This window comes from Simochromis diagramma, unplaced genomic scaffold (assembly GCF_900408965.1).
Source record: "Simochromis diagramma unplaced genomic scaffold, fSimDia1.1 OVJJ01000097.1, whole genome shotgun sequence".
Taxonomy (NCBI): Eukaryota; Metazoa; Chordata; class Actinopteri; order Cichliformes; family Cichlidae; genus Simochromis; species Simochromis diagramma.
Window position 1 is genome coordinate 352,941 of NW_024387319.1, and position 27,872 is coordinate 380,812.

The window sequence follows — 27,872 nt, forward strand, 5'->3', positions numbered from 1 at the left end:
GATGATGTAGTTTTTTAAATAAAATTCTGAGCAGAAACCAACAAGTGCTGATGCTTTTCCTCCTTTAAAAGAACTGATAGCAAGTGGCACTTCCTCCTCAGTCACTGGGGTATTTAATGCTTCCCTTGGATTCTCTGATAACGATACAAAAAGTGCTTATCTAAAAATCCTGCCATCTTCCTATCTGTATTACTACACTCTGATGAGTACACGTTCACTTAGAACTGCTTCATAATCAAGTTGATGCCTTTTTCTGCATTGTGGTATATGAACTAATACTACCCCTAAGATAGGCTTTGGCATTTATGATTTATTCAGACTGCTTGGCTATATTTATTTCCCTTAATACATACAAACATTTTGTTTTTCAAAGTCTGTTTAATGAACTAAAGCACTTAATTGTAACGCACATAAAAATCAGGAAGGGAGAAAATACTTTGCAGCTTTTAAATGTAAAATCCTGTACTAGTCACTGCAGGAACTGGTGTGAAATGATTTGGAGTTTTGAAAGAAATGGATTTAAGAACAGGGATTACCAAAGCACAAGTTTAAATATGAAAAACCATTCAAATTTAACTGAGGTAACACAAGATAAATAGATGAAAAACAAGTTTATTAAAAAAAACTAAGAAAGTTGAAATGAAAGAAATTGATGCATATAGCCATACACTGATATTTGGTACAATATAAGTTTGGTTAAAAACAAAAACAAAAAACATATTCACATAGCGTTTATAATACTTTAAAAAGTACAACTACTAAACACTATTGTGTTTTAATTGAACAAAGATTAACATTTAACAGGGATAGAAATTTAGAGCATTAAATCCCTCAGGGGAGAAAACCTTGATTTTCATGTGTATGCTTGCAGATTCCCAAATTTAAGATCCAGGATTATTCACTGCCGGTCCAGAAATCAGAGCTACCTCATAACATCCAAGTGTGACATCAGCTGCACTCTTTACAGGAGACTCTAGATGAACTCTGTGGAGCCTGATCTCAAAGTTTTTAAGTCTGACCCTGAAACCAGAAGTGGATCTTTCTGTCTCTGCAGAATCATTGTGATCCAGTGATTTCAGTCCTGCATGATCACACTGATGCCATTGGTCACAGCTGAAGTTCTCTTCCATGTGTGTACGTTCATGAAGGTTATGACTGCTCGATCGTGAAAAGCTTTTGTCACAGTGTCTGCACTTGTATGGTTTCTCTCCTGTGTGGACTCGTTTATGCACTTTAAGCTCACCTGCAGTGGTGAAGGATGACCCACACTGGTCACACACGTACTTTTTGACTCCACTGTGAATGAGTACATGCTTTTTTAATGCACTTGATGTGGGGAAGCCTCTCCCACATTCTTTGCAGTAGTTCATTTTGTCTCCAGTGTGTCTACGCTGATGTATTTTTAGGCTTTGTTGCCGAGTGAAAGTTTTTCCACAAAGGTCACAACGAAAGTCTTTCCCACCACCACAGTGACGACAGGGTTGAGAACTGGATCCATCTGTGCCGCTCTGCTTCTAAACAAAGACACAAAGACAGTGTAAGTCAGGGAATTCCTTCAACATTTTTAGAACTTTTATTGTCATTGTGCAGTTTCTTGCACAGCGAAATTGGGTAGCATGTGGAAGGGATTAAGCACCATCACAGATTACAAAGCCAGAGACACTGCGCCGATCAATGCAGACTCTGCATTTACCAATGAGCTGAACGCGTTCTACACCAGTTTCGAGGTTAGCCAGGTGGCTAATGCTAACTACTGCCTTACAACAGAGGACGGTGACGTCAACGGCAAGGGACCGGTGATCCGTATCGTAAAGCACGCCGTCCATGCGTCGCTGAGAGTGAACACAAGGAAAGCGGCTAAGCCAGATAGCAGAACCGGCCATCTGCTGCGTCTGTTCTGTGGACCAGCTAGCAAGTAAGCTCACTTCCATTTTCAGTGAGTCTCTGGCAAAGTCTGTGGCCCCCACATGCTTCAAGAGATCCACAATCATCCCTGCACCCAAGAACAACAAGCCCTCATGCCTGAATGACTACCGGCCAGTTGCACTGACTTTGGTGGTAATGAAGGTGTTCGAGAGGCTGCGGAAAAACATCATCTCCTTCTCCACCACAAATACCACAGATCCACTCCACTTTGCTTACCAACCCAACAGATCCACAGAGGACGTCATCGTCCATATCCTGCACACCACTCTCAGCCATGTGGACAGGAAACAGGGTAACTATGTGAGTAGAGCAGTGGCGAGAGAACACAGGGGTGTGTTCTCTCGCCACTGCTCTACTCTGTCTATACTTCAGACTGCGTGGCCACTCATAGCTCCAATACCATTGTGATCTACTGACGACACAGTGGTGTTGGGTGCCATCTCCAACAACGATGAGGCGGCCTACATGGAGGAAATGAAGAATCTGTCATTGTGGTGCCAGGATAACCACCTCCAGCTTAACGTCTGCAACACCAAGGAGGTTGGTGTAAGTATCCCAGTGTCCACATCTCCTCAGGTATGACATGGTCTGCCCACATACAAAAAGGCTAGCCAGCGCCTGTACAACTTCTGACAACTGAGGAAGTTCGGTGTCTGTCCAGGGATCCTCAGAACTTTCGATTCAGCCCCTGTGGAGAGCATCCTCACACAGAACATCTCATCCTGGTATGGGAACGGCTGTACTAAGGATGGCAGATTTATATATTAGATTGCTGCTGAAGGACTCCTCTCCTCTCCCTACAGGACATTTACACCAGGAGATGCTGGTCCAGAGCAGCTCAGACACTGAAGGACCCAGTCCATCCCAACAACAAACCGTCGCTCCATGCCATCCAGTCAAGAACAGAGAGACTAAAGACCAGCTTCTGGTTCAGGACATGCAGGCTAAAATAATTCTTCATTTTTGCATCCAGTTTATTTAAAACAAAAACAACTGTATCTAAGCAAAAACGTTATATCATGTTCTTCATAAATACACATGAAAAGTTGCAACCAAATCGGTCTCATTCCCAATTTAAAGCAACAATAACTGATTTTAGTTAGTAAAGAAGATAATAAGTCATCTAACACTGGCCAAATTGTGGCAGTCTTAACTATGGGAGAATGGGGAGATTGTGACTACAGAAGAGTTATTACTTATTGGTTTTATGACTATGGAAGAAATAAATAAGAGCTGAGACTAAAATCCAATAAGCACTGCTTTTATATGCAGTAGAATTACTAAGGAGTTATTACAGAAAGTTAACAAATTGAATGAGCAGAGTAGTTCCAAACAGTCAGGCTAAAATTAAAAGATAAATACATACCTCACAGTAACTGCACTTGTAGAGTTTCTTTCTGGTGTGGATCTCTTGGTGGAGTTTCAGGTGACGTGGAGATTTAAAAGCCTTATTGCACAGGTCACATTTATAAGGTCTCTCCTCAGTGTGGGTAAGCATGTGGCTTTGTAAGTTTGTGGCTGTTGTAAACAGTTTCCCACACTGATCACAGCAGAAAACATCCTGTCCGGTATGAATCCGTAAGTGAATATTGCGGTACCCTGGCGTGCTGAAGGTTTTCCCACAAATGTCACAGCTGTACGCCTTAACTCCAGAGTGGGTAACTAGATGACATTGTAAGTTGCTAATTTGAGCAAAAGTTTTACCACACTGATTACAGCTGTATGGTTTAACTCCACTGTGGATGTTTTTGTGTGTTTTTAAGCTTCTAGGATACGTAAAAGACTTTCCACACAACTCACAGCTGTATGCTTTAACTCCACTGTGGATGAGTTTGTGTGTTTTTAAGCTTTGAGAATGGGTAAAAGACTTTCCACACAAGTCACATCTGTGTGCTTTAACTGCACTGTGGATGATTCGGTGTGTTTTTAAGCTTCCAGCCTGGGTAAAAGACTTTCCACACAACTCACAGCTGTATGCTTTAATTCCACTGTGGATGAGTTTGTGTGTTTTTAAGCTTTCAGCTTGGGTAAAAGACTTTCCACACAACTCACAGCTGTATGGTTTAACTCCACTGTGAATTAGTTTGTGTGTTTTTAAGCTTCTAGGATAGGTAAAAGACTTTCCACACAATTCACAGTTGTACGCTTTAACTCCACTGTGAATTAGTTTGTGTGTTTTTAGATATCCTTTCTGACTAAAATATTTTCCACACAACTCACAGTTGTATGCTTTAACTCCACGGTGCATGAGTTGGTGTCTTTTTAGGCTTCCAGGTTGGTTAAAAGACTTTTCACACAACTCACAGCTATATGGTTTAACTCCGCTGTGGATGAGTTGGTGTGTTTTTAAGTGTCCTTTCTGGGTAAAACATTTTCCACACAAGTCACACCTGTACGGTTTAACTCCACTGTGGATGAGTTGGTGTGTTTTTAAGCTCCCAGACTGGGTAAAATCCTTCCCACACTCTTCACAGCTGTATATTTTCTCTCCCGTTCTTCTGTGAGGTTTGTCGGCCTCCTGAGAGCGCTGACTTCTCGCTCCATGTTGGTCCTGCAGTGACAGAGATACAAACAGAGGCAGTGAGTGAAATGCAGTCGTGGAACAAACTGAAACTCCATTAGTGGAATCAAAGATGTCAACAAACACCAGCTGTGCACACAGTTTCAATAACAGTGTAACTGAGATATTTTTCTCACCTCCTGTGTTGAAGTCATTGTTTCCTCTGTAGTGGCTGAGCTGAGCCCAAATGGCTGAAACTGTTCCTCTGCTGCTCCACCAGACTCTCCTCCTCCTGTTACTCAGCTGGGACACAAAAAGTATAGATATGTATTTTATCCCTGACAAGAAGAAGCAGAGCAAATAAACATTACTACACTCAGTGACAACAATACCTATGAAGCTTCAAGGTGAAACCCCAGAAGCAACTACAAAAAGAAAGTCATCAGCTGCCTACAAGAACTTGAAAGGGAAAAAGCCACTGAGCGCCCTGCATACCACCACCTTTACCCAGGGGATGCTGCACCCTGTATATATGAACTTCCATAGATACACAAAGAAGGAGTCCCACTCAGGCTCATTGGTAGCAGCATAAACTCAGCCACCTACAACATTTCCAAGCACCTCATCACCATCCTAGCTCCCCTTGTGGGTCCACAAACTTACACTTGATCCAGATGAAACCAGAGTGTCCTTTGATGTGGTCTCACTTTTCACTTGTATACCTCCAACCGAGGCAGTGGAGACTGTCAGGAAACAACTACATCAAGACAGCTCCTTAAAACCAGAACCAGCTTCACCCTGATCAGGTCTGCACACTGTTAGACCTCTGCCTTACCACCACATATTTTAAATACAACGAGGGTTTCTACAGACACAAACATGGATGTGCTGTGAGCTCCCCAGTGTGTCCCATTGTAGCCAAACTTTACATGGAGGAAGTGGAAAGAAAGGCTCTTGGTTCTTTAACAGGAAGACTCTAAACTAACTTTTTGCCAAGGTTGCCCTGGTGCACCTAACTTTTTTTCTTAGGTGCACCACAATTTTTCAACCACATCGTTGAACACCGCAGTTTTAACTGTGACTTTTTCTTTAAATTGCTGTGCTTACAGACAATATTGATTTGTAAATGATTAACTAACAATCTTGTCAACACAAAGTTCTTTATTTGGAACACTGCTCTACAAGAAAGATACAGTATGTTACTGAAAAAGTGCTTGTGCTTAAAGTGCTTTGGCAGTTTTAGGTAATATTGTAGACAATGTTAAACTTAGTCATCACATCGGCCTCCTCCGACGACCTGTTTGCTGCTGCCTGCCACTGAAAGGCAGTGGGGAGTTGGGGCACTTGGACAATGCATTTATCACAACATATACGGTAATTGTTTTCTGGATACACTGTGCTTTTTCAGTGTTTCAATTAAGAGTCATGAATACAGAATTGCCGGGCATGGTCTTTCCACACTCACGACAGTAAACGCTAGTGGTGCAACGGATCACGGTTGATCCGAAATCCAAACCGATCCCACTCCACGGTTCGGTACGCACGTGATCCGAAGATTCGAAAAAGAAAAAAAAAGTATTTGTATGGTGCGCGTGATCAGTCTGTCAAGCTGTAGTTATGGTGAGCGCTAGCGGTCCAAGTGGCGCAGCAGAGGATTTAAGCAGCCTTTTGCTGCCCGATCCGACCGGGCTAAAGCTATTACTAAAGCTATCGGGGTGTTTAGCTGCAGACGGGAGGCCGTATTCCGTTGTGCAAAACAAGGGGTTTAAACTGTGATGAACGTGCTTGAGCCACGCTATGATATCTTGTTGCGCGTCCACTTCAGCGACAAGATGGTTCAAAGCATGTATGAGCAGGAGAAGTTTAAAGTTATGGCTGAACTGTCCCAGGCATCTTCTGTTGCTCTAACTACAAATGGGTGGAGCTCCAGGGCAACGGAAAGCCACGTGACCGTGACCGCTCGTTATATCACAGCGGAGTGGTAGATACAAAGCCCTGTACTGCCCTATAGATTACATTAGATTAGATGGAACTTTATTTATCCCTCAGGTGGGTTCCTCCGGGAAATTCAGTTTCCAGTAGCACAGCACCCAAAGAAGTTGCAGAATGTGAGCTGAAATACACACATATATAAATACAGAGAATACAAAAGGGATAAATAGAATAAATAGGAATAAGAATACAAGGGAACGGCACATTATTGTGAGTCTATTACACCGTTGGTTATTAAAAACTATTGCACAGTGAAAAGGCACTACAGCTACTTGTTCCCCCCTCCTTTGTCCCCGTTTCCCCTCCCTCTCCCCTCCAGCGAGGAGTTAAACAGTTTGATGGCGTGTGGGACTTTTTAAGTCTGCTGGTCTTTGACTTTGGGAGAAGCAACCTGTCACTGACAGACTCCTCTGGTTGTTTATGGCCGTGTGCAGAGGCTGCAGAGGCTGCCCAGCCTGGTCCATAATGTCCATATTGCACCTTAATTTGTTTTTATATAAGTGCGTGGAATGAGTCTTCAGTTGAATGATTTTAAATAGGCAAAAAATACTTAAATAAGTAAATGGCGAGTCTAATTTTCGTCTTTTTTTCTATTTTTGATGATCCAAAAATTGATCCGATCCGTGAAATTTTTGATCCGTTGCACCACTAGTAAACACAGTGCATTATGTTGTCAGCTTTACTGTATCACAGCCAGGGAAACTGGTCAAGCTACTCTATTCGAAATGTATTCACTTTCCCCCTTTTACTGTCAGTGGGCTGTGGCTCGGCGTCAATCACAGGGCCGTGCAGAGAGGTTTAAAGGGGCGGGTGCTCAAAGTTAAAAAGGGGCACATTGAACCAGGCTGAATAACAACAACACACATTCATCAAGAATCTAATATGGGCAACAAGGCAAAGCAAACGTAGCCGATGTTTTACCTGATGGGTACAATGTTGCTGTTGAGGGGTTGCTGTGGATAGTGCTGGAGGGCAGGGCTGTGTTGATCTGAGACTGTAGACATTAAAAAGTCCACAGGAGAGATGGTAGCTGATTAAACAAGTGTCATGAGATAATAACAAAATGCAAAGATTGGTGACAGCGCTTGGAACCATAAGGCAACAAAAACTGTGAGAAATAATTTAGGCTCTGCCTGTGAATCACTCTTTGCTTCTCTTCTTCCTTCCATCCCATCATTTCATATATCACTCTCCACTTGCTGTCTATGTGAGAACAAGGCACAACTTGCTATTGCAATAAACTATAATTTAATTATCCACACCTAACAACTCTTGCACTTAATCTATAATAAAATGATGACAGAAAAATGTTATAGCACTGCCTTTAGTAGCCTCACAAAGCTCCTACTGTTTCCTCCTCATGTCCTTACCAGCCATGTCTGGACAATGTTATATCATGAGTAATATTTTTTTTTAAAAATCCATCTAAATAAAACACACACATGCACGCACACACAGTGACATTTTAGACCTTCTTCAGAATACTGTATATACTATGGGCATCACGGTGCTGATCCAGAATCCTTACATTATTATTTATTACTAGAGCTACAATAACAAAGCAATGAGGAGGGGGAAGTAATAAATATGAAATAATGTATTTATGATGATTCCATGTGTTTCACTATCCACTCTGTGCAGGGGCAAAGCTTATTACATGTTTAAACTGTAGAGATACAATAATTTTACTGCTGGAAAATCCAAACTTTGTCTTATTTAAAATATAAATCTAATATAATCTGCTTCTTAATGTATGTTCTTTAAAATACAGCGTGTGTTTTTTTTATATATTATAATTATAATAATGCATAATTATGTGGACATGGATATTAGATCGTTTTTTAGTGAAATATAATCCCTCCAGAAAGGCAGGAAAAGCCCTGTAACTAGTTAATAAAAGGACAGGTAATGTTTGTCACGCTGTTGCACACACAGCACGCTCGTTTGTTTCAGTTCGTCAGTTGCAACAAGACAGCTTACCAACGTGTACGTAATAAGCTGATACTCCTGGGTGCTACACACTACAGTGTACGCTGTACACCTACTTACTGGTTTTGTCGCATCAGTCTGTGTCTCTGAGTTAACTTGTGTTTCTCCTACAGCTCCGGACCGCAAAAAATGCGCGTGCTCTTTGTGAGCTCGTTCCCGGCTCGTAACCAGCGCGTTCTGTCGTCAAGGGCGATCATTGGTTAAATGTGATCATGTGACTGATGCAAGCCAGATCCTTTTATTTAGCAAAACTGTGATTAATAGTTAAATATTATTGTTGAGGGGCACAGACAGGACTCCGCACGCACACACACACATTAAAAAAAATAAAAAAAATAAAATAAAATAAAATAAAATACATTTTTTTAAAAAGTTGCCTCAACAAAAGGGCACCTTGGGCACCCATCAGGAAAGGGGCAGGTGCTCAAGCCCCTCTAGCCCCCCCCCCCTCTGCACGTGCCTGGTCAATCATATGTGGCTCATTATTTGATGCGGTCTCTGAACCAGTGTTAAACATAAGCTGAAAGGTTGATGGCTCCGTGTCAGAGCACTGGCTATGAATTTCAGACAGATCAGGCTTTAACTTAATGAAAAAGTTATCAATTGTTCTTTTCATCTTTCCTCATCACCCACAGCTACATCCCGTTCTTTCGGGCCTCGGCCTAGATTTCTATAATCCATTTGATTCTGATTCAGCAGGTCTGGACTTGATTCAATTCAATTTTGACTCACACAGTCGGAAATATTATAATTCTAGTAATTTATCAGTATCGACATTTGTGAGACTTCATCAGAGGTGTAAGCATTATGGCAGTCAAAGTATTTGAGGATAAAACACAGGAAAACATGAAGGAGATTACCCTGGCCTGGCTTTTTACAGCAGATAACCCGTTTTAGCTGTTTTGTGGTTGTTGAAGTAGTTTTGTGAGTTTTAACCTGAGATTCTGGCATTTCTGGCAAAATATATTTATATTTCAAAATCCATTTACGATTTAATAAATAGATATCGCATGGTTCATGCTAAAATCAATTTGAATCAGTTTTGAATCGATTTTCTAAACCCACCCCAACTCACACACCAGGGTGAGTTGGGGTGGGTTTAGAAAATCAATTCAAAATTGATTATCACTTCAAATAGAAATGAGGCTGTAGAGGTTTGGTGCAGGCAGAAAAACAGCTGCAGGGACAATGAAAAGACTTTTCTGCTCCAACTTCTCCCAGCATGCTGAGCTAATGATTAGTTGGTGTTTTTCTCCAAACACTCTCTCACTCTTCTCTCAACGTGTTCACATTAAACTGTGAACAGACACCGAGGAGAGCAGCAGAAGACCTCATTCAGGAGCTAAACTCAACATGAACTGAACTCACAGTAAAGTTAGCTCGGTGCTTACCTTTAGATGAGCCCACAAACCGAGAGAAACTCCGCGATGAAGCTGCAACTCTTTCCAAACACAGGAAACAGATCAGGGAGCAGAGACCCACGTGGTTCACGCTGATCTCAGCTACGATCCAGGAGACAAGGGTGGGCAGATCGATGCAGATATCAGGACGTTGGTAGTGGTTTATGATCGATACTTTAGTTTGTTTCTCTCCTCTAAGTTCACTACTTTACTCCCGTTTCGTGAAAAAGCAGCTCTCTCTGCTCCTCTCCTGCGCACACACTTTGCTCCGCCCCCTTCTTCCTGCTTTTCCGTTATTAATCTTGCAAACAGCAACGCAGTCAGAGGTCAGTGTCAGAGAGGGAAAGAATATCCAGGTCGCTCATTTAGTGCTGAAATGAAGTTTCAGTCATACCTGTAAACTAAAAGCTGACATTAAAAATAATATATTTATATATATTATATTAATCCCAATCAAATCTACCCTTTCACAGGGTAGAAGGGGGAGTGGATGCTGGCGCGTTTTGGCTGCCGCTGCTGACAGACCACGTGACTTTCGCGCATTGCATTGTGGGTACAAGTGGCAAAAAAATCAAAACACTGCATCAAGCGCTAGTATTTCCAGCACCGGTAATAATTAATTCTGCGGTTTTAATCCCTACTTGCATTTTATTTGCCCCAAAAACAGTGATGTACAAAACGACGGAGAACACGGCAGGTCTGTACAAAGACAGACTTGACGAAAAGGCAAAAAAAAAGTACTTTTGGACATATTTACTGTCAGATATTAGCATCAGCTGTTAGCCACTGGGCTGTTTTCGGATAGCCGGTGTTCTGGGAATCGATCCTACCTGGAAAAGCATCCTACCCAATGTTTCCGCGCAGACGTGGCGCATGCGCACAAAACCAACAATGAATTAACTTTTTTCTCTCACCCATCCGGAATACTTCTTAAGGTTATGGTTATAGTATAACATCATGCTAAGGTGCTGTTCTTCCTTCTGTGCCATTGTAAAGTGACCTTGAGGGTCTTAAAGGCGCCTATATATTAAATGTATTATTATTATTATTATCATAATCATCATTATTACTATTATTAGAATGTGTTAAATTACCACTTTTATTAGAATTTAACAATCCAACTTTAAACTTCAAGAATAAAGACGTCTGAACATAAAAAGTTTTTATTTTTCGAGTCAAATCATTCTTATTTATGTAGCACATTTAAAAACAGCAGAAGTTAACCTAAAGTGTTTTTCAGACAACACATTCACATTCCATGTCTCCAAAGATCACAGTTTCACAACACATGATAAACTATGAAAGCTGCATTTGGTTGTTTTAATCAACACAACAAAACACACCAACAGTGGAAAGCAAAATTCACACACATCATGAAATGTTGATGAACCATGGTGATTGTGACAGAGCAGTGAACTTCATAATAACTTCATACTGTCACCGGGTTCAAACTAAAGGAATGCTCACAAGAAATCATCAGAGTATCAAACTGTAACATTATAAACATTATTACTTAAAAAAATATTTTGTAGTATTTAGTTACTTTTATAATATTGTAAATCAATTATTAACTCAGTTACTTTTTTGAAGAAGTAACTATAACTAATTACTTCTTCAAAATAACTTGCCCAACACTGAAAACAACCCGATGAGATCCATGCCAGTGCACACAAACTGGACCTCCACTAATGGTAACAGGCGCAAAGGTGGTTTTGGAATGGTTAGCCTTTCTTTCATTAGTCACTGTAAAAGCTGCTCTTTAGAAACACAGGAGTGCACACTGCACTAATATTTTTTTTCAGCTTATCTTCCTGTAATCTCACTTCAGGTATTAACAATCACACAGTTTTCTGTTTGCACTTTGGAAGGAAAAATCATCTTTTTAGCATCTCAAACACGCCCTCTGCAAACTTCATACCCACAGCAGGTTTTTGCAAAAAACCCTGTTCACTGTGAGTGGAGAACAGCCAAGTCTCCTCCTTTGATAAACCTCCACATGTGCCACTGAAAACAGTTAAATTAGTTTGAATCTGAAATCCTGGCTCAAGCTATTTGTTGTGAGACAATTTCTTAATTTTACACACTAAACTGCTCATTTAGACACACTTTACACAGAGTTAATCAAATACAACTAATGCTTTAACAGCATAAGGATTTCATAATACAAACATCAAATCAACAAGAAAACAGCTTCAGAACATCTGGATCAAAACACATTCACTAAAAATAACAAAATGTGGCCAATTTGTGGATACGGTAAACACACTAAAGTGAAAGGAGGAGCCAAAAGTAGAGGTTTGGTGGAATTTTAATTACCTAAAATGTGATGTTTAAAATGGTCCTGATGTGTGCTGCTGTAGTGATGTGATGGTCGCGAACGAAACGGCTCTTAGAGCCGACTCTTTGAGTTGAGAGCCGGCTCGTGTTTTTTTTTTCTTTCTTTCTCTCACCCTCTCTCTCGCACTTGTTTTCTGCTTCACTCCGCATGTAAGCCTTGTGCTTGCACAGGGCAGAGGGGCGGTAGTTACACTCGCAGTAGCACAGGAACAGAGCGGGAGGGAGAGAGAGGCCGTATCCCAATTCAGGGTCTGCAGCCTTAAAGGCCGCATTTTAAGGCCGATTACGTCACAGCGACGCGACCAAGGCTGTCCCAATTCAAAGGCTGCTCGAAATGCGGCCTCAAATGCGTCCTTCATTTCCCTGAATTTTAAGGATGTGGCGGTGTAGACTTCATAGCGCGGAGGTGGGTGTGGATAATTTTGCCGAAAAAAACGGTGCAAGAGGAGCGGCCGAAGAGTAAACTTTTAAAAGTAAGTACTGAATATTATGTAACTTATTTATGCGCAAATGTTTAATAACGAAGATCATTAAAACATTCCTGTTGGCCACATGTCGGCAAAGTTATGTGACATTAGTGATGTTTGTACTAACTTGGTTTTAAAGCCTTTACTTTAAAATATGCGCCGTTAGATAGTCGACCTTAATCTTACAGAGAATCTGATGATTTTATGGATAATTAAAGTCAGTCATATATCCACAAACACAATAAGCTGAAAGTCAGTGATGCTGCTCGGTTTGCAGTCCTGAATATCACGGCACAAGCAGGATTCACTGCACTGTTAATGTGAGCTATGTTATATTGCTGCCTCTGTTCGGTGGTGTCGAGCCAAACGGACTTTAACGTGTGCTTGAACGAGCTGACGGTTCACTCGTTAAGCTGAAAGAAAGATGCTTTAATCACAGCAGTCACACATGTGTCCACTGTACCATCTGGAACTCTTCTTGTTTAGCACTCGTAATAACACAAAAACTAAATCCTCCTGTTTGTTGTTGTTTGTCTGTTCTTCTTTTGCTCTCAACGAAGGCGGTCGCACTTTACTCCTCTCCTCCTCACCCTTATCTTCCCTGCTTAGCCTCTATGTCCTTGTCTTGTCTTGTGTGCATTTACTTTCCCTGGAACAGTCTCTCACTGTCGTTCTCTAAAACCTAAAAGAGAATTATGGATTTGATCAACTGGTCTCTGACTGCTATTGACACCCTTTTCTCAACGAGAAGTCGGGGCTCGGGAGAGCCTGAGTGCCCTGGAGGGACTTTCCCTGCCGGTTACACGATGGACGGGTGGCAGAACTGGAGGACCGTGTGCCTGGCGGGACTGTCGATCGAGGACGCTGAAGATATCTACCTATTCGGAACCATGATAACAGGGTTCATGCTGATCGGCGTTGGCCTAGCCCTGGTTTATCAGAGAATAAGAGAGCGGAACCGGCTGTTCAAACCCCCACAAGGCTGCCCGCTGGATTCGAAGCGACGGGACGAGGCGCGACCTCTCACAACGAACGTAATATGGTCAACACCTTGGAGACGCTTACAGCTGCTGTGAAGGCTCAAAACAACACCATTGAGCGTATGAGGGGAAACATCAGAGAAAGGCCTGCTCAAAATGACACCCTTGAGCGACAGTTGGAAAACATCGCGGAACGGATCACTGAAGTTGTGAGGTCTCAGAATCAAAAGACTGACAACACCATGGAACAGAAGTTTGATACCATCATGAGGAGGCTCGCGGCTCTCCAACGGGAGATCGAGGGACCAGTGTCGGAGGGCTAAATTCGAGCTGCTCACAAAGGAGAAATCAACAATATTCAACATTTGGACACCACGGCGCCAGCTGCTAGGCCCAAAGCTGGAGCCCACCAAAACAACTCCCTGATAACGACTGTGTGATGACTATTCTTCCCGTCCCACGAAGGCCACCTGGGTTGGCTGGCAGACTGTTTACTTAGCCCTGATAGAGCGAAGGACACTGTCTCCGCTGAACTCTGGACACGCATACACATACACTTACACTGATAAGCACGCACTCATCCCCCTCCCTTCCAAACGCCTTTGATGCTTGTTTCCTGCGGGGGGAGATAGCGGGTCTGCGCACCGCGCTGAAATGATAGCATGGTGTAGGACGACTGCTGTGTTCCTTCGTTTACCCCCCACCCCCCTTTCCATCCCCTGTGGCTTGTCACGTGTTCTACTGTTGTGCTGTGGATATTAATGTGCTCTCTGTGCAGAGGAGTTTTTTTGTTTCCTGTTCTCATGCTGTCCTCCCATAGGTTGCCCAGCGTGTGAAGAGGTCTCTTTTTTTTCCTCTTGTACCTTTCCCATTGTTGTGTAATTTGTTTTCAATGTTATTCTCTGCAACGCTGCCGATCTCTGACTGTATTCCCATGTGATGTCTTTGTTGTGTGTGTAAGTCGGGGGGGGTCCTATTCCTCTGTGGGGCAACCTGCATATGGCCAATAAAGCATTCATTCATTCATTCATTGTAGCAGTGTGTACACCTGAGACTGTCACCTGTCTGTCTGTCCTGCACTCTCTCTCTGTTTCTTTCTCTCTGATTGTGGAATAAAACTATGAACATGTGTTTATAAGTTACACTTGTGTTTGAATCCTGCAGCTTATCACACATTTGATTTCCATGTGTGACGACTGCAAGTGTCCAGAGTGAGGACAGACTGAGGGACCCACTGCTGCACATCATCTGTGAGGCTTTGCACCCCTGGTGATCCACCAGGACGAACTCAGCAGTGTGTGAGGAAGAGGAGGAGGAAGAGCCAGCAGCAGCTGACAGATGGAGAGAACAGACAGACTGTTCCCTGTTTGTGAAGGACTGCTAGGAAAGTTTAACATAACTAACTGTCTGTCCTGAATCAGTCTTATTAGGTAATGTTCAAATAATGTTATCATCCCAGTGTTTTCAGTGTGGGAGAAAGTACTCAGGGCCTTCAAGTTACACACTATGAAAGGCAGCAACAAGTTTAATGTTCAGAAACCTGAATATAACCTGAATGAGGTAAGTTGATCTATAGTGTTACATCATATTCTATAAGGATGTTATGTGTTTGTAGACTTTCTGCCCAGTTTGACCCATTTAGCAGAAGTCAGCCTGTTTAAGGCTCTGATATCTATTCTGTGTGACTTAAAGCAGTTATGACATGGTCTGATTTTCTCACCCAATAAAGGAATATTTCATATATCAGTCTACTCTTCATTCTATCAGACACAGTTATCACAGCTCGTACATTTGCTTTTTACACATATATGTAAGCATTGAGCCAAATGTAATAATGGCAACATATTAAACGAACAATATTTGTCTCTTATATATAACACATCTATACATCTAAGGTGATGGGAAATATAAATAACTGCAACTTGAATCTTTACTGAAGCTCAGTATTTGACACAGAGTTCACTCACATGAATTTCACTCACATGTGCTGTACCAGTGTACCTGCACATGTGTTGTGACAATAAAAGTGATTTGATTTGAGAGTTCAATTTCACTGCTGTAATAACTAATAATGATTAATATAATAACTATAATATTGGTCATATTATATTTACACTGACTTTAGTCTCAAGAACAACGTTAGCTAATTGTTATTTAATAGCTAATCTTAAAATGACTGTTCAGTACAGAAATGAAGCCCAACAATCATGTTTTGCAGTTCCGTGGTCTCAGCCTCAGATACTCATCAAATCACACAAAGCTCTTGTAGAAACAAATAAACAAATGAACAAAATATGTTCTTCTTCATTTCTGTCAAATAAAGCTGTATGAAACGTTTCCAGCTGTTGCTAGGCAACCTGGCCAGCACGACGGAGGCTAGACCGTCCCATTTCACAAGCCTCGCACTTCCGGTCTTAGTGGTCTTTGAGTACGCGGCCCTTGTGGACCGTTAAGGCTGCAGAACCTGAATTGGGATACAGCCAGAGAGAAAGTGAGCCAGGGACAACAACATCACATTAGAAAAGTATAGTAATTATCAAATCAACTATTTTCAGTTGCGGATGATAAAGGATTCAGAAAGTTTATTCATGCAGGCCTATATGACAGAAAATGTGCATCTTCTTTTCTTTTGCATATTTTAATTTATATTTAATTGTATTGTGGTTTGCAGTGTTTTGTGTTGTTTCACTTTAAATGTGTTTAAATGGAAAAGGTTGAAAATTTAAATAGTTAAAAGTTGAAATGTAAATAGTTGTTTTTTGTATTTTATTACATTTTATGTGGAGTGAATAAATAAAAGCATATTTACAGTGGCCCCTAGAGACAAAGCACGTACAAACGCCAAACAGAAGTGCTCCAGGATGCTAGGCGCAGTGTTGAGCTTTTGTTACCTAGTGGCTACACAAGCCAGGATGTACCAATGACCTAATTTGGTGTGTGGTAGTAACAGGTGAACATTTTTAATCATAATTATTTGAATATATAAGAGTGCTTGTGTATAAATATACAAACAATACACATATGCTTTCAATTGTGTAATTTAAGTGATCTAGGTAGCTCTGTTTTGGAAGTTCAGTTAATGCTAGACATGTGTTTTGGAGTTTGTACGTGCTTTGTCTCTAGAGGCCACCGTATATATTTCTATATAAACATATATAAATAAAACCACGTTTTGTTTTAAACATTAGTAATTCCTTTTGTACATAATGTTATATCATTGTTAATGATAAATTAATTAAAGCAACAAAACAACCTGAAGGGCCAGTTGGGAGCCGGTAAGCTGGCAATCTTTTTAGTGAGCTGAGCCAAAAGAGCCAGTTCTCTAAAAAGAGCCGGAATTCCCATCACTACTTTGTTGCCAATGTGAATAAGAGGTTACACTAACTCACTGCTCCATCTTCTGGTACAAACTGGTATTACATGAAAGTAAAGCCCAGAGAACAGAGGCGATTTTTAACCCCATTTGAGATCAGTTCATGTTTTTTTAATTCACTTGGTTTGGGGAAGCCTCTCCCACATTCTGTTTAAATTAAGTCGTAAATATATTTGAAATATAATTCTGTGTTCTGATGGACTCTACATTCAAGATTCAGGAAGTTTATTGTTCATATACATCACAAAAAACCAAACGGTACTCAGAGCCATGAAATTCTTCCTTAGCAGGTTCCCTTCAATGTGTGTAATCTCATGACGTTTACAATGAGCCGATTGTAGGAGGCTTCTGTCACAGTGTCTGCACTTGTATGGTTTCTCTTGTGTGGACTCCTTTATGCACTTTAAGGTCACGTGCAGTAATGAAGGATGACTGACAATGGTCACAAAGGTGCTTTTGAATACCAGTGTGAAGGAGATAGTGCTTTATGGTTAATTGCTTTTTTATTAATTGACTTGATGTGGGGAAGCCTCTTCCACATTCGTTGAAGTCGTTCATTTTGTACCCAGTGTGTCTACATTGATGTGGTTTTAGGCTCTCTTGATGTTTGAAATGTTATGCACAAACAACGCAACGACACACTTTCCCACCACCACATTGACGACAGGGTTGAGAACTGGATCCATTTGTGTCGCTCTGCTTCTAAACAAAGACAGTGTAAGTCAGAGAATTCCTTAAACATTTTTATCCTGAACATTGCCTGAAATAAAGAGCATCTTTGCCAGTGTCCAATTACATTTTACTGTTTACATTATAACACTCAGCTTACTGGGCGAAAATGTCTCTTAATTTGTTGGAAATCTACTTAATGGGAAGATTGGATGTTAAACCCCTGGATGCTCTACTCTGCATGCCACAAGATAATAACCCCAAGGTACTCTCTAATGGATCCATTGGATTTTGAATGTTAGATACATAGAAATGAGACAAGGTTTAAAACTTTACTTTTTTCCAACATCAGTAAAGTTTCAGGAGATTTGTGTCAGAATTCACTGAGTTTTCATGTCTCATTTCGTTTCGAAATTAAACTAAATGCACATTGTACTTCAAAATAACTGCAACTGTAAAAAGAGAGAAATATAAATACATACCTCACAGTAACTGCACTTGTAGAGATTCTTTCTGATGTGAATCTGTTGGTGGACTCTTAGGGAACGTGGCTCTTTAAAAGCCTTTACACATAGGTCACATTTATAAGGTCTCTCCTCAGTGTGGGTAAACATGTGCTGCTGTAAGTCTTTGTGTGTCACAAACAGTTTGCCACACTGATCACAGAAGCAAAAATCATTTTTGGTGTGAATCCGTACGTGTATATTTCGGTGCCCTGGCTGGGCAAACTTTTTTCCACAAATGTCGCAGCTGTACGCCTTGATTCCAGAGTGGGTAACTCGATGGCTTCTTAAATGGCTACTGCGTGTAAAAGCTTTACCACACAACTCACAGCTGTGTGCTTTAACTCCACTGTGGATGAGTTGGTGTGTTTTTAAGTGTCCAGGTTGGCTAAAAGATTTTCCACACAAGTCACAGCTGTACGCTTTAACGCCACTGTGGATAAGCTGGTGTGTTTTCAAGCTTCCGAGATGGGTAAAAGACTTTCCACACAAATCACACCTGAACGGTTTAACTCCACTGTGAATGAATTTGTGTGTTTTTAAACTTCCAGCCTGAGTAAAAGAATTTCCACATAAGTCACAGATGTATGGTTTAACTCCACTGTGGATGATTTGGTGTGTTTTTAAGTGTCCAGCCTGGGTAAAAGATTTTCCACACTCAGCACAGCTGTACGATTTAATTCCTCTGTGGATGAGTTGGTGGGGTTTCAAGTTTTTAGGATGGCTAAAACACTTCCCACACTCGTCACAGCTGTATGTTTTCTCTCCCTTTCTTCTGTGAGGTTTGTCGGCCTCCTGAGAGCGCTGACTTCTCGCTCCATGTTGGTCCTGCAGTGACAGAGATACAAACAGAGCTTTAAAAAAACAACAAAAAAAAAAAACATCCAGCTGTGCACACAGTTTCAATAACAGTGTAACTGTCATATTTTTCTCACCTCCTGTGTTGAAGTCATCGTTTCCTCTGTAGTGGCTGAGCTGAGTCCAAATGGCTGAAACTGTTCCTCTGCTGCTCCACCAGACTCTTCTCCTCCTGTTACTCAGCTGGGACACAAAAAGTATAGATATGTATTTTATCCCTGACAAGAAGAAGCAGAGCAAATAAACATTACTACACTCAGTGACAACAATACCTATGAAGCTTCAAGGTGAAACCCCAGAAGCAACTACAAAAAGAAAGTCATCAGCTGCCTACAAGAACTTGAAAAAAGCCACTGAGCTCCCTGCATACCACCACCTTTACCCAGGGGATGCTGCACCCTGTATATATGGACTTCCATAGATACACAAAGGATTGGATTGGCAGCAGCATAAACTCAGCCACCTACAACATTTCCAAGCACCTCATCACCATCCTAGCTCCCCTTGTGGGGAACACACCCCATCACATCAAAAACTCTGCTGACTTCACCAACAAGGTCCACAAACTTACACTTGATCCAGATGAAACCAGAGTTTTAAATACAACAACGGTTTCTACAGACAGAAACAGGGATATGCAATTAGCTCCCACGTTTTTACTCATTGTAGCCATCCTTTACATGGAATAAGTGGAAAGAAAGGCTCTTTGCTCTTTAATAGGGACAGCACCTAACCACATGATAGGGTGAATCAAGGTTTGAAAATGGTTTCACTCAAAATCTCTGGTGATAACGACTCACGCTTTTTCCACACGTTTGTTCTTGCGTTACGAACAAACGCAAAAACGCTGAAGGTGAGCTGACAGTAAGAGGGTCATCATCTCACAATACATTAGGATTCTCAGACCTAATGCAGACCTAAGTCATGGTTTACTTGATGCCTGCAAACAGGCACAAACTGAAACTCTCTAAGGTTTTTGTAAAGACACTGAAGCAGTGGATGGAGGAGACTGTGGAGAATCTGCAGGTGTGTCTGGACTGCACCGACTGGCAGGTTTTCAGGATTGTTACCAACAGTTTGGATTATGTTACGGAATAAACATATATTCTTAGTGCTTATTTTCTGATTATATTCTTTTATGTATGTTAATAATAAAGGCCTCTATAAAGCAAGGCCAGCTGTGAGAGAGAACTAGGTCAGAGGGTGACAGGTCGCCTTAGCAACAGAAGCTTAAGTTAGTGGAAGTTTAAAAAACAGGAAGTTCAGTGCAGAGCTGCACAGACATATTAATAAAATACAGGAAACCAGACAGAAAAAGTGGAACTAGTAACACAGAAGGAGTTTTTTTTGATTGAAACTATGTGTGACGTGTAAAGGACTAAAATAACACCTATATGATACACATTTTTGGCTTCTAATGCTAGAGATTTTGCAACTGGCTTTTTGGGCAGTGCGGGTCTCTCTCGTCTGAGAGATAATTAAATAAAAATTATAAATATTTTGATTAACTGAGTCGTGTTCTCTCTATTCAGTAAGAGAATGACAAGAACCAGATTTAATAATTATTATAGAGATGCTGTGATAACCTGTGACGTCAGCTTCTGTGAGGACAGCTGCACAGCATCAAACACCAGGGTGAGTTAGAATAATGACCAGCTCTGGTTTACAGCTAAGCCAAAGCAGGCTGAGGCTGGAAAAGCAGGAAGTGTTTCGGAGTGGGGACAGAGACAGTTTGAAAGACTTTCAGTTCCAAAAACTGTTTTCAGCTAATGACTCTGCTTCAGTCTGGAAAACACTCCGACAGCGAACCAACCACAAGCCTGAAGACTCCACTCCACCAACAACTCCCCCACTTCAGGCTCTCAGTTGTTTACGAGCACTTCACTAACCCTCCAAGTGAGGCCTGTAAATCTTTGCCTCCAAATGCTAAAAGTTAACATGAAAATTACACCTGTTTTTACAGGCATGTTCACGTTTGGGATATGCAGGACTTCAGCTGGTGCAACATCATCTATGATGTGACTCAAGCCCCTGGCCCTTACCTCAAGGATTGGTTTGTTAACCATACCACAGAAAGGGTTGATGTGTGGTAGCTCTGCAGGGATGGCAAGCTGAGAGCTAGACTACCCTTTGAAGGGAAAGGAACCTGTGCATTAGTTTCTCTGCTCATGCCTTTCAACTTGTTCACACTAAAAGACTTTAAGCAGTTGCCCCAAATCGTAAAGGAGTGGGGCATAGAAACTAGAGTAACACTGATGTATTAGCAGAAAAACACTATTCACTGCATCTTGAGTAAATATTATAAAGGAGTGTAGCATAAACAGGAGTGAAATGACAGAAAAATGTAGTAAAGCTAGGCAACACTCTTTTCAGAAAACTGAAGGAATGCATCTCTCTGTCTTCATGTCCCTCGAATCAGTCTTTTTCCTCCGGCCTTGTTGTGACTCCTCTGCCATCCATTATCCAAAGCACGGAGAGAATCATGTACAGGTAGAACATGTAACTGAACTCTTTCTGTAAGAGCATCTCACACATATCTGTTCCCAGGATAATATTGTGTATGCCATTGCTTCCTTGCAACTAAATAAATGCATTGGAGCTTGCTGCTCATTAGTGAAATTATCTAAAATTCTAATACTACAGCAGATTGCTCTAATCCATTTCCTGTTATCAATTCAAACAGGAACCACGGACATGCTATGGCTATTCATGGTGCCTTTAGGTGCACCTCATAATTTCAGCAATCCATACTCTTAAAGACATAAAGTTGTTTAAAAGAATATTTTGGGTTAATTTTGATTTGCTGGAATAAATTATAAGTTAGTTAATACAGTATCATAACCAAGCTGTTACCAACTATTAAGCCTGTATTTTTCTCAAAGCTGTCTTCAGAAATGTGAAATTATTACATCCAGAAATTACAAGAATTCCCACATTCACGGCTGTAGCAGCATATATTCAAAGATTCATAATTAAAATCACCTTGAGGTGACTGTTGTTGTGACTTGTTGCTGTATAATTGAAATTGAATTCAAATAAAATGTTTCCTGCAAACCTTAAACATGTTCTCTTGTACACTTGTGATCATTTTCAAATTGTATGGCTGTAAAAATGTGACATTTTCTCCCAAAGTCACAGTATCAGCCCATTCCCCTGTGTAGAGGCAGGCATTTTTTTATTCATTTATATTTTTTACACTCCCGACCAGTATTGTTCGGCTCAGTCACTGGGTACATTTCTGATTATTTTACATCTTGTTAAGCATCTCTATTAAGGGGTCAAAGGTCTCTCTCGTACTTTCAGCGCTGCCAAATCTGGATGTAAGTCCTCACTGCACTGTGTGTGTCTGTTTCCTGATTCAGTAAAACACATGCAGCTCTCCCAAAATGTGACAGCATCACTGTTTTTGTCCTCCTCTACTCCATGAATCTTATCAGTATACAAGGCTCACACCAATGTTAATGGAAAATGTAATGTTAGTGTCATGTTAATCAACAATGTCTGTGAAGGTTCTCAGTCATTCAGGTCATCGTAATCGAAGGAGCTTAGAAAGAAAGCAACTGGACTTCTTGAAGACGTTTCACCTCTCATCTGAGAAGACAGATGATAATAAATTATAATAAAAACGCTAAGAATTACATGTCATTTTAGTCTCTTTAATTGTCCTTAACTTGAGAATAGAGGCTCAAATTTGATCCTATAATTGAAAATACTATAATATCATAATTATTATTAGCTTTAAATGTTGCAAATTTAAGGGATACATATACAGCAGGTGGAGAAATACTCTGATCATTGCTTTTGGTCCTCTTTGGATGCTGACTGTCTTTTGTTCTATTAAAAGTATTTCGACAGACACACAAAGCTGGACATCTTTAGTTCTGAGTCTAAGAAGGTTAGAAAAAAGTGACTGAAAATCTTATGCAAATCTCTGCAAATGTTTCACCTCTCATATATACAGTGTAAGAGTCATTTACAGGGACTTCATGTTCTATGTGAGGTAACTTGTTTGATGCATATTCTGAAATTTGATGTTTGAGAATACTGTATATTGTCATTATTTTTGGTTTATTTTGAAAAGTCTCAACAGGATCTTTAACTTTATTGTGAAAGGGTTATATGAAAAATAAATAAGCGGTCGGCTGAGCCACACGATGGTTTTACTGTCTTTGCTGACGAACGATGCGTAATAACAGTCGCTTATCCGTCCGTAGTGTGGTTATTTTAACTGTAGGAGAAAGAAATTAATATAATGACTACATACAGTTATGACTGAATTATATAAAACACTGCATGAAAAACACCAACGACGTGATTACAGATATGCTGATCCCAGCAAAGAAGAACCGAAACAAAACAGCCTTTTAAATAACCGCGGATGTGGTGACCGTGGTAAACACAAATGAGGCTGTAGAGGTTTGGTGCAGGCAGAAAAACAGCTGCAGGGACAATGAAAAGACTTTTCTGCTCCAACTTCTCCCAGCATGCTGAGCTAATGATTAGTTGGTGTTTTTCTCCAAATACTCTCTCACTCTTCTCTCAACGTGTTCACAATAAACTGTGAACAGACACCGAGGAGAGCAGCAGAAGACCTCATTCAGGAGCTAAACTCAACATGAACTGAACTCACAGTAAAGTTAGCTCGGTGCTTACCTTTAGATGAGCCCACAAACCGAGAGAAACTCCGCGATGAAGCTGCAACTCTTTCCAAACACAGGAAACAGATCAGGGAGCAGAGACCCACGTGGTTCACGCTGATCTCAGCTACGATCCAGGAGACAAGGGTGGGCAGATCGATGCAGATATCGATCAGGACGTTGGTAGTGGTTTATGATCGATACTTTAGTTTGTTTTTCTCCTCTAAGTTCACTACTTTACTCCCGTTTCATGAAAAAGCAGCTCTCTCTGCTCGACTCCCTGTCCTGCGCACACACTGTGCTCCGCCCCCTTCTTCCTTCTCTGCTGTGGTTCGTTGCTGTGCGGTCACTGCGCACACGTGGGGTGCGTTCCATCTCCTATCTCCTTTTCCTAGCTTCTTTTCCTTGGCCTCTATAAAAACGTCGTGGACAAGAGACTCAGGAAAAGAGAAGAACTGAAAACTACATTGAAACTACAATGTGCAGAAGATGCACTAGAAAACAAACATTTCACTTTGTCACAATGTGTTCTAGCCCAGCTTTTTTTTATTAGATTAGATTAGATAAAACTTTATTACTCCTCTGGTTGTTAATGGCCGTGTGCAGAGGATGCCCAGCATTGTTCATAATGTCCAGCAGTTTCTTTAGTGTCCTTTTCTCTGCCACTGTCACCAGAGTGTCCAGCTTCATGCCGACCACAGAGCCAGCCTTCCTGATCAGTTTCTCCAGCCTGGATGAGTCCTTCTTTGCTGTGCTGCTCCCCCAGCACACCACAGCATAGAAAAATACTCCAGCAACCACTGACTGGTAAAACATCCTCAGGAGCTTCCTGCAGATGTTAAAAGACCTCAGCCTCCCGAGGAAGTACAGTCGGCTTTGGGCTTTTTTATACAGGTGCTCTGTGTTGCATGACCAGTCCAGTTTGTTGTCCACCCACAGCCCGAGGTACTTGTATGTGGTGACCACCTCCACCTCCTCTCCCTCTATCTGAACTGGCAGTGGACCTGCTCTGGACCTCCCAAAGTCCACAACCAGTTCCTTATGGAGGTCAAATAAACAAGAACAGCTTGTTATAATTTAGGGTCAGATTTACTAACGTCTGCAGCAAATGAAAGACTTCTGGTGTTCAAAAGCTGCTGGATTTACTGGGGAGGCTCAGGGTCAGCTTGTGACTCAAAGGTTATGGCATATGTATTTTTAAGTGTTTCACTTTCAGAAGAAGATTTAAATGAGTCACACAAATGTGAATTACACAAAATTTCACATAGTATATTTCTCCTAAAATGGCTTTTATTCATTGGCTCACTGATTTAGGAAGGCGTTCATCAAGCAGCAGGGTTAGACACCGTTTTGCCCTACAGTCAACATTCTCTAAGGAGAAAGAGCATGTATGGATGTAGGTTATAGGCACTACTGAGATTTTTGTTTATAAGGCAGGTAACTTTGACCAGCTAAGCCACAGTGTTACGTGTTATACAGGTTGTTATTGCTGGTTTTGACTAAGTAGTGGAAACAGGAAGAAGACTTAAACTAGCAAAACAGTCACTTGGAGGACTCAAATGGAATAGTTCAGAAGGTTAAATGAACAATGTGCAGTGGTCTGAAAATAAAGAATGTTTGAAGACAACAACAAATCAACTCAGGTGTAAGCGCTTCTTTAGGTAAGTCTAAGGGGGAATACATTGCTAGGAAGCAGGGTACCAGGAGGTAATGCGCACAGGAATCAAAAACTCCCCTCTTTGGGTGGCTGTAGCTCAGGTAGTAGAGCAGGTCAGCTATTAATCAGAAGGTTGGTGGTTCAATTCCTGGCTTCCCCTAGCCTGCATGCCAAATATCCTTGGGCAAGATACTAACCCAAAATTGCTCTCCAATGCATCCATCGGAGTATGAATGTGTGTGAATGTCAGTTAGAAAGCACCTAGGAAAGAAATGTGCTGGTGTGAATGGGTGAATGCACAAGTTGTATAAAGTGCGTTGAGTGCTCAGAAGAGTAGAAAAGCACAACATAAGAACCAGTCCATTTACCATTTTTCCACAGGATAACTTTTTATTAATTCTTTTATTAAAAAATGAATGGAAATGAGATTTATGAAAAATGTCGTTTCCAATAGAGACCAGGCATCATGGCAGCAAAAAACACGTGCACCAAATAATAACGTAATTAAAACAAATACAATGTTCCATACATCCCATAAGGTTGAGTCTGTTCATCTGGATGTAACGTTTTCAGTGGCAGGCAGATATATATATATATATATTTATATATATTAAAAAATTCCCTGCTTGCCCCTGTGGGCGGTCAATCCTTCGAGCTCGGGTCCTCTACCAGAGGCCTGGGAGCTTGAGGGTCCTGCGCAGTATCTTAGCTGTTCCTAGGACTGCGCTTTTCTGGACAGAGATTTCCGATGTTGTTCCCGGGATCTGCTGGAGCCACTCGCTTAGCTTGGGAGTCACTGCACCTAGTGCTCCGATTACCACTGGGACCACCGTCACCTTCACCCTCCACATCTTCTCGAGCTCTTCTCTGAGCCCTTGGTATGTCTCGAGCTCAAAAGCTATATATACACATCCTGCCTCAGAGTGATGCTGAAAAACTAGTTCATGCATTTATTACTTCCAGGCTGGACGACTGTAATTCATTATTATCAGGAAGTCCTAAAAACTCCATGAAAAGCCTTCAGTTAATCCAAAATGCTGCAGCAAGAGTCCTGACAGGGTCTAGAAAGAGAGAGCAGATTTCTCCCGAATCCTTGAATCATATCTGTTATTAACCTCTGTCTCTCTTCCACAGCATGTCTTTATCCTGTCTTCCTTCTCTCAACCCAACCAATCACAGCAGATGGCCCCGCCCCTCCCTGAGCTTGGTTCTGCCGGAGGTTTCTTCCTGTTAAAAGGGAGTTTTTCCTTCCCACTGTCGCCAAAGTGCTTGCTCATAGGGGTCATATGATTGTTGGTTTTTTTCTCTGGATGTATTATTGTAGGGCCTACCATAAAATATAAAGCGCCTTGAGGCGACTCTTGTTGTGATTTGGTGCTATACAAATAAAATTGAATTGAACGTCAACTGGTCTGAAACAGTTTAGTGTTCATGGACTCTAACTAGAATAACATTTTTGGCCATTAACAATGCTAAAAGAAACATGATCTTTACTCATACTTTCCTAACCCTAACCTTCAAACAATCAATCTGAATCTTAACTCAAATCTCAAACTACTTGTTGTGAGACCATTTCTTTATTTTTCACACCAAAGTGTTTTATAAAACAAACTTTACAGAGAGTTCATCAAATATAACTAATGGTTTAACAGAATGAGGATTTGACAATACAAACTTAAAATCAACAAGAAAACAGCTGCAGAACGTGGATCAAAATGCATCCAATAACAAACAACATGTGGACGTCAAAGATACAGTAAATAAACTAAAGGTTACACTGACTCACTGCTGTATCTTCTGGTACAAACCAGTTGACAGATTTAGTTCATACTGGAAGCTTTAAGAGCAACTCGTGTGACATTATTTGGAGTTTGGGAAGAAACACTTTTAAGAGCACAGATTACCACAGCATAAGAAGATTAAATAGAAAAACAATTAAAATTTTACTGAGGTAACAGATAAAATAAATACAGTGGAACCCCGACTTACGAATACCCCGTTTAACGAAAAATTCAAGTTATGAAGGCACTGAACGACAATATTTCTGCCAGTGTTACGGCAAAATGCCCGGGTAACGAAATCCACTGGCTCTGATTGGCTGAGCCTACAATGCCCACAATGCCTTCCGAATCATGTGACAACCCCTTGGGTTCCGTACTTGCGCTTCGCTGTTCCACTTGAACGACGTATTGTTGTTCTAGTTAGCAATTAGCCTATAGCCTATCGTTCAGCATCGCCTCACTCAAAATGCGCAATGGGTGTTTCGACTTACGAAAATTTTCGACTTACAAAAGACCCTTGGGAACAAATTAATTTCGTAAGTCGGGGTTCCACTGTACATACAAATACATAGAAAGAAGTTAGATTTGGAAAAAAGCAAGAAAGTTATAATGAAAAAAATATATACACACACACATGTATATACAGTCGCCTGGCGCTATAACATGGTTCACTTTTCCCGGTCTGTTTTTTTTGTGTGCAAATTTGCATGTTTTTTTATTTATTTAATTTTTTTTAACAGCGGATTATGTTCTGGGTACTGATTGTAGACCACTGTGACTCAAGGTCTTAAATAATCAGACCT

General features: G+C 41.0%; 2 protein-coding genes and 1 long non-coding RNA gene across 5 annotated transcripts; 1 reads left to right on the forward strand and 2 right to left on the reverse strand.

Moving 5' to 3' along the window:
* On the reverse strand, nucleotides 1-9,852 carry LOC120717268 (zinc finger protein 227-like). The gene is made up of 5 exons (XM_040005196.1): nucleotides 9,799-9,852; nucleotides 4,624-4,764; nucleotides 4,143-4,477; nucleotides 3,293-3,896; nucleotides 1-1,514 (listed from the first exon to the last, which is right to left on the reverse strand). Exons 2-5 carry the CDS (start codon nucleotides 4,639-4,641, stop codon nucleotides 882-884), a joined length of 1,590 nt encoding a protein of 529 aa, XP_039861130.1. The 5' UTR covers nucleotides 4,642-4,764; nucleotides 9,799-9,852; the 3' UTR covers nucleotides 1-881.
* LOC120717319 lies at nucleotides 6,056-27,614 on the forward strand. The gene is made up of 3 exons (XR_005692178.1): nucleotides 6,056-6,065; nucleotides 20,330-20,334; nucleotides 27,247-27,614. It is a non-coding gene; the product is annotated as an uncharacterized LOC120717319 (long non-coding RNA).
* On the reverse strand, nucleotides 16,005-20,326 carry LOC120717284 (zinc finger protein 239-like). Of its 3 annotated transcripts, none has more exons than XM_040005230.1 (3): nucleotides 19,072-20,326; nucleotides 18,116-18,964; nucleotides 16,005-16,055 (listed from the first exon to the last, which is right to left on the reverse strand). In XM_040005230.1, the coding sequence occupies exons 1-3, from the start codon at nucleotides 19,087-19,089 to the stop codon at nucleotides 16,041-16,043; spliced, it is 882 nt and encodes a 293-aa protein (XP_039861164.1). In that variant the 5' UTR covers nucleotides 19,090-20,326; the 3' UTR covers nucleotides 16,005-16,040. The 3 variants fall into 3 exon arrangements, with proteins under 3 accessions (XP_039861164.1, XP_039861163.1, XP_039861162.1); XM_040005229.1 differs by lacking the exon at nucleotides 16,005-16,055 and adding an exon at nucleotides 16,692-17,663; XM_040005228.1 differs by lacking the exon at nucleotides 16,005-16,055 and adding an exon at nucleotides 16,692-17,666.
* Nucleotides 27,615-27,872: the final 258 nt, after the last annotated feature.

What these genes read in the sequence shown, in the direction of transcription:
- LOC120717268 (XM_040005196.1), bottom strand. An exon ending in GTTAAAGCATACAACTGTGA is followed by an intron (nt 3,897 to 4,142) that starts GTTGTGTGGAAA and finishes TAAAGCATACAG; the next exon opens with CTGTGAGTTGTGTGGAAAGT. An exon ending in ACAAGTGCAGTTACTGTGAG is followed by an intron (nt 1,515 to 3,292) that starts GTATGTATTTAT and finishes GTCTTTGTTTAG; the next exon opens with AAGCAGAGCGGCACAGATGG.
- LOC120717284 (XM_040005228.1), bottom strand. An exon ending in ACAAGTGCAGTTACTGTGAG is followed by an intron (nt 17,667 to 18,115) that starts GTATGTATTTAT and finishes GTCTTTGTTTAG; the next exon opens with AAGCAGAGCGACACAAATGG.